Genomic DNA, 18,327 nt, shown 5'->3' with positions numbered 1-18,327 from the left:
CAGCCGCCCATGGCAAGTCTTCTATCAAAATTATTTAAGACGAGGCAATACCCTAAAATAAAACCAGAATATTAACGACTGAAGTGAAGCTACCGTGCACAAAAACAGACGATGCGTGGCCCTGTGTACTGGACAGACCTGCGGTTAAATTTGTACCAATAAAATAATAAAATAAAGTGGGAATCTTAATGTAATGTAATCGTAATTGATGGACCTACGGTCGAATTTGCCCTTGCAGGCCTTAAAAATAGATCTTTCCGCGGTGTTTATTTTAATTATTTCTGAAGTTTTCCTAAAATCTCAAATATTTCTAGAGGGAAGCTACTAATTCATCGTATAGAAAAATAAAATCTGGTGCTTACCGCTAATTTTATAGTTGAAAAACTTTTTAGATTTAATTTAACTTATTTGCAAACTTAACATTTCAGACTCAAAATATCTACACGAACGGAGTTCGTACTCAGTCAGATGAGAATAGAAGGTGAGTAAAGTGCCGGCCAACTGGAAGAAAAATGCATACCGAACAGGGTCCTTGTCATCGCATGGAAAGGAAATTGTCCTAGTACGGTACGTTTACATTTATTATAGTAAATAGATGATTTGAACAACAACACTCAGTATCACTTCACAGATTTCAAATCACTTCAAATTAAAATAACGGGACAGTTTTTGCTTAGCTAAAGTAGATAGTTCACTTTACTATTTTTCAGGTAAACATCAACCGAAAGATTGCTTGATTTTTTTTTATTTTTTTTATAGTAAATACCTCACAAGAGTCCCAACTGCTCCCGTCTGGAGCCAGTGAGACTATGGCATCCCCAATTGGGGGATGTTGTGAGGCTGAAGGTAAGTGGGGAAGGGAAAGAGGAAGGTGGGGAAGTACCTGGCTATTCAGATCTAGTCACTAAACACGGCTAAAGCCATTTGGAGCAACGTTTCAATTCTGAATGGTGGTCTTACACCAGGGCGATACTGGTAGTATCTTCCACTCTGGAACGTGCCGCAAATATACTATATATTATTTTAATTAATTAATTGTGAAATAACACAAATTAATCAAATAAAATTTATTTGCGCACGCCGGGTTCGAACCCGCGACCTTCGGAATGGCAGTCCAATGCGTTACCACTGGACTATGCCGGCCGTCATTTTGTATTATAAGCTATGAATTTAAATGATTTTGGTGGAGCGAATTGGTGTAGAAAATTTTGACGTGCACACTGTTTGAAACGTAGGTATAATGGTGTTCAAAGTTGTTAGAAAATTTATAATTATTCTCGCAAATTTTAACACCAGAAATGCAATAACATACTTCCCGCCTCCCCAGGCAGACCTGCGAGTAACTACCCTATAAAACTTTGTTGATAATAAATTCCTAAGAATAACAAATCAAATTCCCCGTAGATTTAAACAAAATATTACTACCACTTACCATAATTATGAAATCTTAAATAACGAGGGTGCTGCAATATTGTCAGTTAGAACTTGTACTCGGATGTTACTACAAGTGAAGTTTTAATTATTACTTTGAAGCATGCAAACCAAAGAAAAAAATACTAATGATTCCAAAGCAAGGTTGATACGGTGGGAAATTTCAATATTGATTTTAAATAATAAGACCTGAAATAGGAAGTAGATGAAAGAATATGATCGAAAAGCAAGTATGAACGCAATACATCAAATAATTAAATTAATGTGTGTTACAAACCAATAAAACAAAAAAAATATAACATACTCGTAAGGTGTAGAATATTAAGCAAGAAGATTGAATAAAAAATCAACCCGTGTAAAGCAAAGTTTCATTTAAAACCAATTTTTTTTTTTGGTTTGACTGACGATAACCTTCCTTCCCAAAGACTGGCTTCTTATTTGCTGTAAACTTTTAAAACTTACAAAAATTGTTTTGGTAAGTATTGATTTTTATTTTTTTTGCGTTATAAAAAGTATTAATGTTTTACAGTGTTAAGAAATTTTATATCATTGACTAATAATAAAACAACATACAAAATTTTATGCCCAAATAAAAATAAAAATGAAAAAGTGTAACTACTTTGAGCTAAAAAATAAGGAAGTTTTTGAAATATTTTATAGGTTTATATTTAAACATGGGATGGACATCAATGATAATAATAAAAGGAAATGAGGTTATTTAATTAAAACTGCTGTTATTCAGTTATTCAAAGTTATCTTATTCGTAAATGAAACAATGTATGCAACTTTTTTTTTCATTCGAGTCAAACTGAAAGCAAAACAGAAAAATGAAGGAAAATATGATGGTAGGTAATAAAATTACGATATATACGATCGAATGTTGTGAATTTAGTGAGATGCGTGTTTAACATATATATGTATGTGCATAATCTGTCAAACGTGCTACAGCTACTTCTTAATTACATATTCAAGATGATTAATATTGCTCTTAGGAATATAAAATGGGTCAGGAGATCGAGTAATTTTTAATGGACATCTTAAATTAATATTTTGTAATAAGTACGTGCTATCAATGCAATTGTGATTTATCTTATAAAGCATTATTAGGTTTTTAATATTTTGACGCTGGTCGAGAGTTTTAAGGTTCATGGAGACATAATTTTCATCATTTTATATGGGACACTTTCTGTTTGATTTATGTGTAGAACAATGAGGGTTTCACTCTGTTAATGCGAACTCTGGGTGGCTTCTGTCATAGAACATGTAGAGAATCTTAAATTTTTGTAGATGTTTGAAAACTGAACTACTTTAAGTATAAATCCTAGCATTTTCATAGCCATCGACTTGATATGCTTGACGTGAGATTGAAAGAGTAGCTTACTGTCTAATAGATCTCTAATTACTTTTACCCTATTTAAAAGTTGGTTTTTTATTACGCAGAGTCATAATATTGTGTTTTTATTTCGAGAATTAGATATGATGCTACGTTTATCTGTATTCAAAAGAAGGCGATTTCTGAAACAATATACATAGAGCAAAGAGTCCAGGTTATCCTAGAGATCTATGCTATACGTTTCAGACTTAATAATTTTGAAAAGCGATTTGTCACAAGCAAAGGTAAAAATTACGAATAGTTTTGTAAACATTATTCATAAAAGTATTAAATAAGAAGGTGTGTAAAAGAGAAGAAAACTGCTTTCAGAAACTGGTCACAATGTAAGTGCGATAACGAGAATGAGCAACTCCGGATAGTGTATAAGCAAATCAAAAAGACAGTAGAGAAAATAGTTGCCTCTGCACAACATGAGGCATTGAGAGAGCTGTATGATGACTTAGAAACACCCAACGGAGTGCAAAGAATATACAAAATCGCAGCACACAGGAAAAAAAGGGCCAAATCTATTAGAACACCCAAATACATAGAAAACACTGACGGTGAGTTGATCACAGACGAAATCAAAATATGTGAAAGATGGAAAGATTATTATTCTACATTACTGAACGAAGAATTTCCAAGAACAATTCATGTGTCAGAGAAACCAGTGCTGGGGCCAGTTGAAGAAATCACTCCGACAGAAGTTAAAGTAGCCATATCACAAATGAAAAAGGGGAAAGCAGTGGGGCCAGACAATATTCCAGCCGAATTATGGAAAGAGTGTGGGGAAGTGGGAAATAAATGGCTGTACAACCTGTATAATAAAGTACTGACCGGAGAACCAATGCCAGAAAGCTTTAGGAAAAGCTATCTTCTTCCATTTTACAAAAATAAGGGAGACTCTAGGAAGTGCGACAATTATAGAGGGATAAAGCTAATGTCTCACACCATGAAAATATATGAGAGGATTATAAACACACGAATTAGGAATATTGTAAAAATACACGACGATCAATGCGGCTTTGTATCGGGGAAATCAACAATAGATGCTGTCAGAATTATAGTTGAAAAATATCGAGATGCAAAAAAAGATTTACACATGGTATTTATAGACTTGGAAAAAGCATTTGACAGGGTACCCCGAAGCCTGATATGGGCGGCATTGAGATCTCATAACGTAACAGAAGGATATGTGCTCTCCATACAAGATATGTATACAGACGTAGAAACACAAGTAAGATGCACATCAGGGATGTCACCAACATTTCCAATTAAAGTGGGGGTACACCAAGGATCTGTCCTCAGCCCATTGCTATTCATAATGGTCATGAATTACCTAACGAGTCAAGAAATGAACAGTATTCTCAAGACTATGCTTTTTGCAGATGATGTAGTACTGATATAAGAAAATCATTGTGATCTACAAAATAGCCTGGAAAGGTGGAGAAAGATCCTGGAGGATAATGGACTAAAAATTAGCAGGAAAAAGACGGAATATTTGTATTTACTATTTGAAGACCCAAATGCTGTAACTCCTTCAAAACAATTGGACGGAGTAACATTAGCCAACTGTGACTCATTTAAGTATCTGGGCTCACTCATCCACAGAGACGGAGGATATGCAGCGGATGTCAACCATAGGATAGGAGTGGGATGGATGAAATTTAGATCCGTAACAGGAATTTTGTGCGACACGAAAATGCCAATAAAACTTAAAGGAAAGACATACCAGACTATTGTTAGACCCGCGATAATGTATGGCTCCGAATGCTGGACTATGTACAACTCCTACTCTAGGCAACTCGAATCAGCAGAAATGCGAATGCTTAGATGGACGGCAGGAGTATCATTAAAAGATAAAATTAAAAGCTCACGCATTCGTGGTAGCCTGGGTGTCACTGACATAAACAGTAAGCTAGAGGAACGACAGTTAAGATGGTATGAGCACATAAGACGGAGACCACCAGACCACACTGTGAAGCAGGCAATGTCTATAGAGCTTCAAAGACAGTCATCCAGAGGTAGACCAAAGAACTCCTGGATGACCCAATGGTCCAAAATCCTACAAAGAAACGGCCTAGATGAAAGTGACACTCAGAACCGAAAAAGCTATAACCTGAGAACGAGAAGAGCAGACCCCAACAGCCTACCTAGGCAATGAGTTGGGATAGTGCTAGGAAGAAGATTAAATAAGAAGGGGCCGAGCTGAGATCCTTTGGGAACTCCTGAGGTTACGGAGACGAAAAGAGCAGAACCCTTGTACAGTTTCGGGTTGCGTGCGATTGTCGAGATAGTGGGCTAACCAAAGAAGGAGGTCACTGTGAATACCCATTGCTTCGACTTTCTCAATTATGGTAGGTACTATATTGAACGTGAATCATGATATTTGCATTTAATTTGACAAAATGACGCATTTAAATGCTTCATTTTGAAATATAAATTGCGGTCAAGTGCACACACCTGCGAGTTAACCAATTTTCCAAAATGAAATAATAATTTTTACAAAAGGAAGGCTGTTACGAGGCGATTCAACCCGCAAGAGTGAAAAAAATGTTATTCGCGCAACTAAACACCTGCATTTAAAACTGCAAACATGTTTTCGCAAACTGACGTCACAAGAACATTTGTATGAGATATTATAAATATCTCACTGACAAAATATTCAATATTCAATTTTTACAACTGGTTGAAGCAACATTACCGGTGACAACGCGATCTTTTCTATAACTTGAAATTACCATTCTTGAGTCTCAACTGAAAGCTGCATTCGCTTCTATTCCTCCATCACGGCAAAATCATATTAAAGATAACAACTATTTGCAACGAGCTGTTTACTACTGGCACTCGATCAGCTGAGCCTGACGCATCACTCTCAAGAAATTACAATAGTCTCCGGGGCGTCTCCGTATGCTGGCCATTATAATCGAATGACCATGCCACTGCTAATGTCCTACTGGCTACCAAACGCTGGCCACTTCATGCTGCTGCCGACTGCTAGGCACTGATACTGACAACTTAAAAACTGGCCAATTCCCGCTGGCTACCGACTGCTGGCCTCATATGCTGACACCTAAAGGCTGGCCAATTCCTGCTGGCTACTGACTGAACTAGCCACTAATGCTGACAACCCAAAGACTGGCCAATTCCTTCTGGCTACCGACTGAAATAGCCACTGACGCTGACAATCTAAAAACTGGCAAATTCTTGCTGGCTACCGACCGAACTAGCCACTGCTGCAGCAGTCGTTTGCGCCATTTTCTGTATCGTGTGGCGCGCTGATGCAAAAGGTGTTTCAATCTGAAATCATCGCTGAAAGCATTCCAATTGTCTCAGTTTTTATCTGTGTATTAAAACCCAGTTGTATTGAAATACATATAACTTTTTCTTGTGAATTGAGTTGGCTGTAAGAAATAGGAAGTACCTATAAGCTACACTCCTTTGTACGTTCTGTATACCAGTACAATACATGTAATTAAAATGTGGATTTTGATTTGAATCGTCTTTATTTTATGTGCCGGTGCTTATTATTTACAGTCTTTTATTTTACAGGCAAACACGTCCCGTACAGGTACTGGGTGAAATTCATTAGTATATATATATATATATATATATATACCACGTCTACTTTATATACGTTATCCATAGAAACAATGACTGTGTCAACAAAATCGCGCGGTTGGTTTGATGTTTTCTGTTAATTTGTTGGTCACAAAGCTGTGTTGATTCGAAATGATACATGTAGTCGTACTGTACGGGACGTGTTTGCCTGCACAATAAAAGACTGTAAATAATAAGCACCGGCACACATCAGCCCTCAACCTGGGTAATGATTTAAGTAAAACACAGTGAGGTGTTCTATCCAAACCATCATAAAAGAAAGACGATTCGAATCGAAATTCACATTTTAATTACAAGTATTGTACTGGTATACAGAACTTACAAAGGGGTATAGCTTATAGGTACTTCCTATTTTTTACAGCCAACCCAATTCACAAGAAATAGTAATATGTATTTCAATACAACTGGGATTTAAAACACAAATAGAAAACTGATACAGTCGGAATCCTTTCAGCGATAATTCCAGATTGGAGCACATTGTGCATCATTGCGCCATACGATACAGCAAATGGCGTAGGCGACTGCTGGAGCAGTGGCCAGTTCAATTGGTAGTCAGCAGGAATCGGCCAGCCTCTAGGCTTCAGCATCAACGGCCAATTCAGTCGGTAGCCAGGAAGAATTGGCCGGCCTCTAGGTTGTCAGCATCAATGGCTAATTCAGTCGGTAGCCAGGAAAAATTGGGCGGCCTCTAGGTTGTCAGCATCTGTGGCTGGTTCAGTCGGTAGCCAGGTTGAATTCATCAGCCTCTAGGTTGTCAGCATCAATGCAGCAGGGATTGTCCAGCCTCTAGGTGATCAGCGGCAGCATGGTCATTTGATTATAAGAGCCGGCACACGGAGACGCCCCATTATTGTAATGATGACAGATGCGTCCGGCTCAGCTGATAGAGTCCCGGCCGTAAACAGCTCGTTAGAAATAGTTGTAATCTTTAAAATGATTGTGCCGTGATGGAGGAACAGAAGCGACTACAGATTTCATTTGACACTCAGGAATTTATAATTATAATTAACAGATCGCGTTTTAACTGGAGGTGTTCCGTCCACTCGTTTTTTTTTTAAATTTGACTGACCCAATATTTTGTTTTAAATGGGTATTTATAATTTCTCTATCAAGCGTTTTTGTGACAGCAATAACATCAAACAAAAAAAACTTGATTACTGTTTAAACGCAGGTGTTTATATGAGTCAGCGTCAGGTGTTCAATATTCTTTTTTTTCTCCGGCTTGATTTGCCTAGTAACCGATTATTTTGGTGCATTTTTCAACTCGTAAACATTATGACTTGGAAAAGGGGTCATCAAACTTACAGGTGTTCAACCTTAGTCGCAATCGAATCAAATGCAGCAAAATCATGTTTCCACGTTCGATACACGTACAACAAGGAAAAAATATTCCCAAAAACAATTACCCATTAAATTTAATTTAGATAGTGGTCTCTAATTTTCAATCTTGTGTTAGTTTCCTTTTTTGAATACCTTTTCCTTTTTTAGTACAACATATGAACTTTCAATTCCTGGGGAAAAATTAAGATTAATTTTAATTAATTAATTTTAAAAAAGGACAATGAATTTTTAACATAGCGGATAGCATAAAACACTATCAAAATTCTTTAAAAATATTGCACACCATTATACACACTGATTTCGGTAGGTTATAATGATTAAAAATGTTTAAGAACTAATTCAGTGTCTATATTAACATTATTAAGATTGAGTACTGGGGTGTTTAGATTATGTATTCGACTAGTAGACGAGGTGTGTGGGGTGGGGTATTCTAAAGAGGATTGAAAATGTCTGTTGAATAAGTTAGTTAATAGCTTCTCCGCCCGATACATGTTGAGAGTCGAGAAACAAATTATTAGGCAGTTCATAGCTTTTTAGGTTGAGCTACATCATGGAGGATATCTGGAGTCCGTCTAAACTCTTCTAGATGGAAAATGCTTCACAATTAACTAATTTAATTAGGAATAGAATTGAAATTCACCGAGAAATTACATATGTACAAAACACATTGGTCAAACTTATGTGAGAACAATAATACAATAAGTCAGACTTTGAAAACATAGCAAAGATCAATGGAATGTATCAGAAAGATAATTGAAATGATGACCATACATATTGAGTGATGAAACATTTAAAAAAAGTCTATGGTGATTTCAGGTTTCAAAATCCAACGCATTATAATACTTACATGGTGACAATAATAAAATACATTTGTAGTGACTATAATAGAATGATAATTCTGCTATGCATCTGTTGCAAAATAAATTTTTCGTTAATATAACACGAGAGACAGAGAGAGAGAGAGATATTTTTTTTAATTTATCATACAATTACTCATGTGTGTTACCCAATAAAAATATGGTAGCTAGTATCCAGAAATATTCTTATCATAGAATCCCGTCTGACTTCAGAATCGAGCATTGAAAACCATTGGAAAAAGATACTTGCTCCCACAATCTGCTTTAATTTCATTTTTAATTTCAATTTTAATTTTTAATCTATTTTATTTATTTTCCTATATGTAAAAATTATCTGTACTTATACATTATAGGATTATAGGATTGCAATTCCTTCCCCACATTAATTATTTTATTATTATTATTTTGGTTGCACGTTATGTAAAAGAGATGCGTTATATAACAGAGATGGCAAGAGATTCGCAAATGTTCCTACTAATGAGAGAAATTGTTGAAATTCAATTCATTTGCACTATAACTAGATTCTGTCTTTAACCACCACCAGCCGAATCATGGTAGATAGATTGGCTTAGTAAAAACAACAGGACGGGCTTCAGGGAGTGCGAACAGAGATTGTAATAAATTTTGAAGAGAACAATTAAAGTAAGATATGTATGGTTTAATTTAGTTAAGTTCACAATAAAGGACGGTTTTTGAAAACTTAATCTAACTAACCACTTTATTTTCCTCCGAAAACAGGAAATTTAATTTAGTAGGAAAATATGTCAATCTCATTATTCAGTTCTTCGGTAGTTATTTAATTTTTCACAGCAGACTTATCTAAATTTCTAAAATTTATTCGAGATCTGAAAATTTATCATCGTCAATTTATCATTTATCATTTTGACGGCCGGCATAGTCCAGTGGTAACGCATTGGACTGCCATTCCGAAGGTCGCGGGTTCGAACCCGGCGTGTGCAAATAAATTTTATTTGATTAATTTGTGTTATTTCACAATTAATTAATTAAAATAATATATAGTATATTTGCGGCACGTTCCAGAGTGGAAGATACTACCAGTATCGCCCTGGTGTAAGACCACCATTCAGAATTGAAACGTTGCTCCAAATGGCTTTAGCCGTGTTTAGTGACTAGATCTGAATAGCCAGGTACTTCCCCACCTTCCTCTTTCCCTTCCCCACTTACCTTCAGCCTCACAACATCCCCCAATTGGGGATGCCATAGTCTCACTGGCTCCAGACGGGAGCAGTTGGGACTATTGTGAGGTATTCACTATAAAAAAAATAATTTAAAAAAATCATTGAGGCGAGTAATTGGCCGAAGAAACAAGGGGGGTGAAGGGCAATCTTTTTCGCGAACCGTCGTTCGATTGAGCGGGTTCACTGAACCAGTTTCTTACAGAGAGCTGGAACTAGTGATCCGGTTCGCCGGAAAGGTTTCTTGTAGAGCGCTGGCACAAATGATCCGGCTCGCCAAGCTGCGCTGCTTCGCACACTGTTATTGTTATTACACTGCTATTCCAAAAAGTTTACAGCCCGTACTGGCGTATACGTCTGCGTATACATCTTACAACAACTTATTCTCTACGTTTGTTATTTGCCTTTTTATTTGTTACTAACAAAATGGTTTATGAATAGGTTTTCGAACTGAAATCTATCGTACTGTGTTGTTCATTTCCCCACCATGGGGGCGGATAGACCCTGTTCCTGCATCCAGTAAGGTGATATTAATCAGGTGCGGCTGTTCCACGAACCACGGGTGCCTCCCCCGGCATCATGAGCGGGCCTGGGGAATGTTTGCGCGAGCCCGGTCCCCTTCCGTCCTGCCTCCGGTGACCTGAGGCTCACTTCATTCTCTAGGGTCTTTGGGAGTATTTCCCCTCCCCCCTCACCCCATTTACATTTCTTCGAGGGTACTCTCGGAAAACTGGTTAAGGGACGCGGGTGCTTGGGATCGTTGTGGCCAGGCCGCTTGCCACGCTCATTCTTGCCGGGACTGCCCCGTGATAGTGGGGTAAACTGCCCTCGATACGCGGCTTGTATATTTTTATGTTTCAATCATACTTCCACTTATAAATATTATTCTCCTTATTTATTATTTAATTTTAGATGCCAAACCACCAGGCGAACACATTTCAGATGTGTTCTTATTTTGTGTTACTATTAATGTAAGAATGCATACATTATTTCGTACTAACAATCATGCATGCAGGGACATTGGAGGGTCTAGAATCGTTTTAAAATAAATTTAGCTTCTTTTTTAAAAAAAAATATTAGAGTCCTGATGTGTGCGGCTAAGGAGGTTAAACAATCAGTTTCCTCACACAGCCGTCGGGAAAAGGTGGGTCCCCTCCAATGCATATACATCTGCTAGGTGTGAATCGACCCCGCATAAACCTGCATTGCTCTGCATGCAGTTGGCTAGTGTTATTATCAAAATGCTGTTTAGCCTACCCTACATGACATACTTATTATTATTTAAGAGGTTGACTAGTATTTTGTAGTCTAAACATCCAATACCAAAGCGTTCCTAACCATCCTGCCTTTACTGTTTTTCAACTCACATCCCCACCATTTCCTTTATTACCAATGTTACCCTTATTTCCTTGCTCGCAACAGATACCACATTCCACGCTTCAGCCATTATTTTTCTTTGTTAATATTTAGCACATCACAGTTGACTGTATTTGCTACTTTACCATGTACATAGAAAATTCACTTTAATCCAGAACAAAAGAAGAATTATTTTTAAAAGCTACCTATATTACATTTTATGACAGGTGCATATTAAGGTTTGAGTGTATCATAGTGAAATAATTAAATTAAATCACCAGTTTTAATCATAAGGCCTATTTGCCAGGAGGACCAGCGATTGTATCAAGGAAACATTGGGACGAACATATCCGTCTGTGTCTACGGCATTTGCATAGGATGAATTGGTCTCAATTGTGATGAATTCGTGTAAGACAATGGGATAGAACACGGTCATTATGCTCCCAGCACAACCCTACACTGAGGCATTGCCATGAATCTTGATAGCACTCTCCTGATCTGAATACGCCGCAGGCAGTGGAAACATTACAAACAGTCAACTATTGCAAATGGGATGCATTAAGACGTACGGCGTAATACATTAATTGTCTGATGTAACCCTTAGGCTACATGGAGTGTGCGTTAATGGTTGAAGAAAACGTTATGTCATATTTGAAAATAGATTACCATTGAAAACAATTAATAACTTGATATAGTTAACTTTGCCAGCAACTAAAATAAGAACTAAAGTCGATTTGGTATCTTAAAAGTTTATTTAAATGATATATTGAGATGCAAATGGGAAAAAAATGATAAGTGGTATTCGTAACAAGGTTTTCGCATTCATGCAACTAATGAATTGCTTCGCAGTAAGTAATTACTAAATCACTAATTACCAATGATAAGAATCATCGAAGTATGCTCAATAAACATTAATTGACTTTATTTAGTAACACTATGCCTACATATTATCTTTGTCTATTATCTATGCCTAAAATTGTCTTTGCTTCGGAACCTCTTCCTGTCAAGCACTTGTAAAACGATTGGCAATAAGAATGGTTTATTTATTAAACTCAACACAATTATAATCGTGTTCTTATTTCACCACAATATAACAACTTACTGCCAGAAAAACGGCAGCGTGGTGTTGCTAGTTTATTTAATAACAACGGTATAAATATACCATAAACAATAAATCAAATACATCAGAAAGTATAAAAAATCATCAGAAACTCTATAATGATATTCAAGTAAGAGATGCAGGTACACGCAAAACTTCTAAGTATAATTTCTAGGTTTAATTAATATTTATTGAAAATATATGATATTATAGCTTTCTTGCAGTTAAATAGATCCGCAACATCTGCTTATCTATTACTAACTTCGTGTAATTTAGATATAAGTGAGTATTTTCAATGCTCAACCCTGGTATTGATACATTTAAACATTATTTTGGAACGAGTAGCTCCCGCAAGTACATGAAATTCATTGAGGTTAAGTAAATTAGGGCTGCCTATACTACCAATTACGATTTTGAACATAAATATTAAGTCGGAGAATTTTAATTCTTTCATTAAATATTTATTTATTTATTCACGTCTTGAAGGCTTTTACACGCAAACATTAATGTAGCTAAGTTGTTCAGGAGTACGATAATGTAGGTACATTAAATTTATATTAGGTCAATGGTACGAAGGTCAAAAATCCTGACGACTAAGCGAGTTTAATACCCTACATTATGTCGTTGACTGATAAATACAAGGTAAGAGGGTAAAAAATCCTGACGACAAAGCGAGTCTAGTAACCTATATTATGTCGTTGACTGATAAAAACATTGATTTATAATTGGTTTCGAAACCACTACCTCTAGGGCCAGAGCCTTGGATTATGCCACTCAACCACAGATATAGTAAAATAGTGATTTTAAATATTTTTCTGCGAATTTCTCCAAAATAATTATACATCAATATATGAATATTATCATAATTTGTATAAAAAATGTTTCAAAAAATTGAAATTTTTTAGTTGGATAATTAGAGTATATGATAGAGGTTTCATATTTATGACAAATAGAAAACAAAAGAGGATATAAAAAGCAAAGAGTTCACAAAAATACCGATTTGTAGATTACGTAAGTATGAGTAGACTTACATTTTATTAGTCACGATTTAAAAGATATAATATTAAAGCCTTTTATACCTAGCTTCTGTGCAGTTAAAGATCTTCTACATCTGCGTACCTATTACTTATTTATTAATTTCATGTAATCTAGTTGCTTCGCAGTAGGTTATTACTAAATCAGTATACTATATTATTTAATATAATACAATTACTATATTAGTTTTTCACTTAAATGATTATTTTTCGAACTTATAATAAATAAGAATAGTCAACCAACTAAAAAAATTACGATGTCAATCTGTAAAAGTTGAAAAAAAGTATTATTATGTCAGTTTATTAGTTTTATTAAAAAAACGTTTCATCTGAAAACTATAAACATCAACAACAACATAAGGCGAATAATTTTTTTTAAATTTCAAATCCCGAGAAATAATATATGATATTTTTGGTAATCCTTAAATTTATGCATTCTGAATAACAGAGGAGATAAAAAATATTGCGAAAGAAAATCTACGGGGCATGTAAGCTTCTGGATATTATTGTTGATGCAAACCTAAGTAGATAGGTGATATAAAACATTTTCTCAGGAATTCATTTAACTTTGTTGTCAACACGAGATGATAAACGATCTCAAGCTTAAAAATATTTCTTTGCTTTGCTATATTCTTGTACGTAATACGGCGACGGATTACGTGTCATAATGCCATGTTTCTTTTTTCGTTTTCATATAAATCCTTGAAGGTAACAGGTGCTTACTATGAGTAAATACGTTTTTATTAAATAAAATAACCTTCTTTAGAATATAAACCAAATACTTCTAATAGATAGACTGTCTACTGCTTTGCGCTTTGTCATGAACAATGCAGAGTCCCAGTATCGTACGCGTCTGTATATTCAAAGGCAGGAAAGTACGTTTCTCCTATTTTATGCTAGATACTTTAGATCGCACACATAAAAAAAAAACTAAAACGGTAAGCATCACATAATAATATGTATATTCGACCAAGAGATCTCCATCGATACAAAGTGATGGTACGTAGCTGAAATTCCTAATTTTTGCGAAATATTTAGACAAATAACAACGGTTATTCTAAAACGAGTGTGATAAAAGGTATATTCTTATTAAAAACACTTGAATGGAAATCGTTGCATTATTACAATTTTACCAGGATATATTTTAACATTATTTTTGTCACCCACCGCGTAGCACATAGCACAGCTCCGCAAAATTCAATTCAATTTCAAGCCCGGAGATTCTGTGAAAACAATGTCACCTCAATATTAAATTGTGTAAGACTGTTTGTTTTATTCCATTGCTTTTATAGTAGCAGGATTCATTTGTATTTCCAAAGGATTTCATCAAAATTTCCCCTAGTCATGAGGCAATATCTTCGCGGTCGGATAGAATTCTGTTTATTAAAATTGAAAATATCTTCTAAAAACTTACCTTCATTGTCGACCGAGAAGAAACCCATTCCAGATCCTCCTTTCACGCTGTAAGTTATTCTGGAATCCATTCCAGGTGGATCCGCGTCGGAAGCTTTAATTGTTAACACTCGCGTACCCACTGGTTGATTTTCACGCACGGAACCTTCCAACACAAAATCATCAAACACTGGAGAATAAAGATTCTCGTTCACATCTATAATTTCTATCACAACCGATGTTTCGGAAAATAATGACGGGACGCCCCGATCAGCCGCGCGAATCACTAAATTATGAATCTGCCGTTCTTCGAAGTCCAAAGACTTGAGGGTTCTCACAGTTCCAGTAAGCGCGTCTATTTTGAAAAATCCACCGTAGTCACCATGCTCGATGATAGAATATTTTATTTCTCCTCCTAATCCTGCATCAGGATCTACAGCATTCAGGATTATGACGACTGCTCCGCGAGGAACATCTTCTCTGACTTTTACAAAGAACGAAGGTAAACTGAATTTGGGTGGATTATCATTGATGTCTTCTATTACGATATTTACGATTGCATCAGAATAAAGTCCACCATTATCTTTTGCTCGGATAATCAATTCGTAATTTTCTTGCTTTTCTCTATCAAGAGAGCCGGATACACTTAAAGCCCCAGTCATCTGATGAATAGAGAAATCAGTTGTATCAGTGATTAAGTGGTACTTAATTTTGGAGAATTCTCCTGTATCAGCGTCTGTAGCCTTCAATTTACAAAGCATTGTACCGTTGATTGCATTTTCCAAAACTTTGAATTTACTTAATATTTTATCGAATTTTGGTGCGTTATCGTTTATGTCTAATACAGTTATGGGTAGAACTCTTGATAAACCTTTTTGTGGTTTTCCTAAGTCAAACACACTTACGTTTAAAAAGTATTGGTTTTCACGCTCTCTATCAAGGTAGCCTATAACTTTCAAGTCTCCGGTTTCTGGGTCAATTCTGAATACTGAATCTTTGTCTCCTCCAGATATACCAAATATAAGTTTGCCATTGTATCCCAGGTCGCGGTCTTTTGCCTTTACTCGAGTTAAGGTAGTGCCGAGGTTAACAGATTCATTAACTTTAATTTCCAGGGGGAAATCCGAAAATTCTGGAGCATGAACGTTTTCTCCATAACGGCTAGGCATCATCGCAAATTCTTCTTGACTTGCATCACGAACTTGCACATTGTTTTTCTCCGCGGATGCTAAAACATCCGCCAATCTTCTTGCAACTCCCGTATCCTTGCACTGAAACTGACCAATATCATCATTTGCATGCCTTCCAGAAGAGGTTGTTTTCTTAGTAGCCGCAAGGTGCAATTGCACTTTCATAAGATCAGACAAATGCGTGCCATCAGTAGCAGTAATATTAATGTCGATTTCATCGTGTTTAGTTTTCTTTAAATCACATGTCACAATTAAAACGCCGGAGGTGGAATCAATATTGAAGCAGTTATCATCATTTCCTGAAACGATTTGATAGGTTATTATACTTCCCGCATCTAAATCGATGGCAGATAATGTAAAGATTTCAGTCCTCAAAGGTAAATGCCGTGAAATATGGCTAGAACAATCGATTTTTTCAAATTGAGGTCTATTATCGTTCACATCGTTGATTTTTATTGTCAGCTGCATTTCTGTCTGCCTCCTGTATGGGAGACCCCAATCACTCGCTCTGACTCGTAATATGTATTCCCTTTTCATACTTTCGAAGTCCAATACTTGCGTTGTTTTGACAATACCAGAAAAGTGATCAATTTCAAACGGGACAGGGTTTAAATTTGCAATACTGTACGATATATACGCATTTTCACCCGAGTCCCTATCCCTTGCAGTCACTTTGGTAACATAAGTTCCGGGTGATTCATTTTCATCCAGACGAACTTTTACTTCAAGTTTTTCAAATAATGGATCATTATCGTTCGTATCTAGAACATTTATTTTAACTTTGGCTGATGATTGTTTTCTTGTTCCTGTATTCCCTTGATCTATAGCAGATACTGTCAGGGTGTAAAATGCTTTAGCCTCTGCATCTAATATGACTGCAGTATAGAGCATTCCTGTATCGGGATTAACATAAAATTCCCCACCTTCATTACCTCCAACAATTTCTAGAAATACTTTGGCGTTTTTACCCAAATCTATATCGGCAACCTTCAATCGTATAACGGGAGTATTCACCGGTGCGGTTTCTGGAACGTTTACCTCATATATTTCTTTGTGGAAAACAGGAACGTTATCATTTATGTCGACAAGGTGCACGGGGACAGACTTGTAGCTTTGTTTTGGTGGTATTCCCCGATCGATCGCTTTTAACGTCAAATTGTAACCTTGAGGTGTTTTTTCTCTATCCAATAAAGGGTGCAATAATATATTATATTCCCCGGGGCGATCTCCAGATCGAATTCGAAAATGTCCATCGGGGTCTCCATCTACTATTTCCAGACTCTTGATTTTTCCATGGATTCCTTCATCCTTATCCACCACCCTCACTATAGCATAAATTTCTTCTCGTGAATTTTCAACTATATCTGTAAACTGCTTAACATATATTTCGGGTCCAAATAAATTGACCTTCTTAATTTTTACTGTCAATTTAGCGCGAGCGGCATGAGCGGAGCCTGTAGATTGAAATAACGCACCTCGATCTTTACCTAAAATAACCAATTCATGATACATTCGCTCTGTTAACGTCAACGGTCTTGTGACGGTCACAATACCAGAACTTGGATGTATTGCGAATTGATGCGTGTCGTCTAAAAAACTGTAGTAGATTTCACCGTTCAATCCAATATCAGCATCTTCAGCGTTAACTTTTGCGATACTTTTATGCAGAGGAGTGTCTTCCGGAATGGTAACTGTGTATTCCGTTGGATAAAAAAGAGGGCTTAAGTCGTTGGTATCTAAGATTTTCACAGTGACAGTCGTGTCAGTTTCAAGGACGAGTTTATTTTTTCCGTCCCTTCGCGAGACCGAGGCACGAACTTCCAAAGTATACTTTTCTTTTCTTTCTCGGTTCAGGACATCGGAGTTTCCCGTTCTTATTCGGATCAAGAGGAAGCAGAAGTCTCCAACCAGCCTTTCTTCGGCTTTAAAGAACTTGTTCTTATCGCCATTGACGATCCTGTAGTTGACTTCGATGTTAGTTTTGCTGAAAGCCGGTAGCTGGAGGCCCAGGGTCTCCTCCCCAGGAGGCTGGCGAGCGTAAGCCTTGCCCACGCTGTTCTCGGGTATGGAGAGGTTGTAAAGCGCGCGTGAGAAGCGCAGCTCCCCGGGTCCAAGCGCCAGTATGGGGGGGAGGTACAGCAGCGGGTACAGCAGCAGCCATGTCACCACCACGCCCGGAAACATTCCCAGGCCTTCCGAGCGTATTCAACTCATAGGAACTGGAAACAACAAATAAATTTATTAACCAAAGTTTTTTTCTTCATATACATAGATAAGTTCATTGATCGTAGCTTTAGAAAAAATACTCAAACTATGAAAACGCACCACATTTACTATAAAATACTAGCACCAATTAAATTGGTCACCCCAAGTGGTTCGCTACGTTTGGTGACTTAGCAGCGGTACCCGGGTTCATATGGTGACGTTTTCCGGAGTCT

The 18,327-nt window shown here is 36.6% G+C and overlaps 1 protein-coding gene across 1 annotated transcript in view; it reads right to left on the bottom strand.

Annotated features, from left to right (window-relative positions):
• LOC149423565 (fat-like cadherin-related tumor suppressor homolog) overlaps positions 1-18,073 on the bottom strand; it is a 223,168-nt gene extending 205,095 nt beyond the window's left edge. Inside the window, exon 1 of the mRNA XM_089632259.1 lies at positions 14,722-18,073. Coding sequence (XP_089488385.1) covers positions 14,722-18,073 — 3,352 coding nt within the window. The remainder of the gene's footprint in view (positions 1-14,721) is intronic.
• Between the last annotated feature and the right edge of the window lie 254 nt (positions 18,074-18,327).

Source organism: Hesperophylax consimilis, chromosome 5 (genome assembly GCF_061612785.1).
Source record: "Hesperophylax consimilis isolate HC1 chromosome 5, BYU_Hcon_1.0, whole genome shotgun sequence".
Taxonomy (NCBI): Eukaryota; Metazoa; Arthropoda; class Insecta; order Trichoptera; family Limnephilidae; genus Hesperophylax; species Hesperophylax consimilis.
This window is presented reverse-complemented; position numbering and strand designations above follow the sequence as displayed.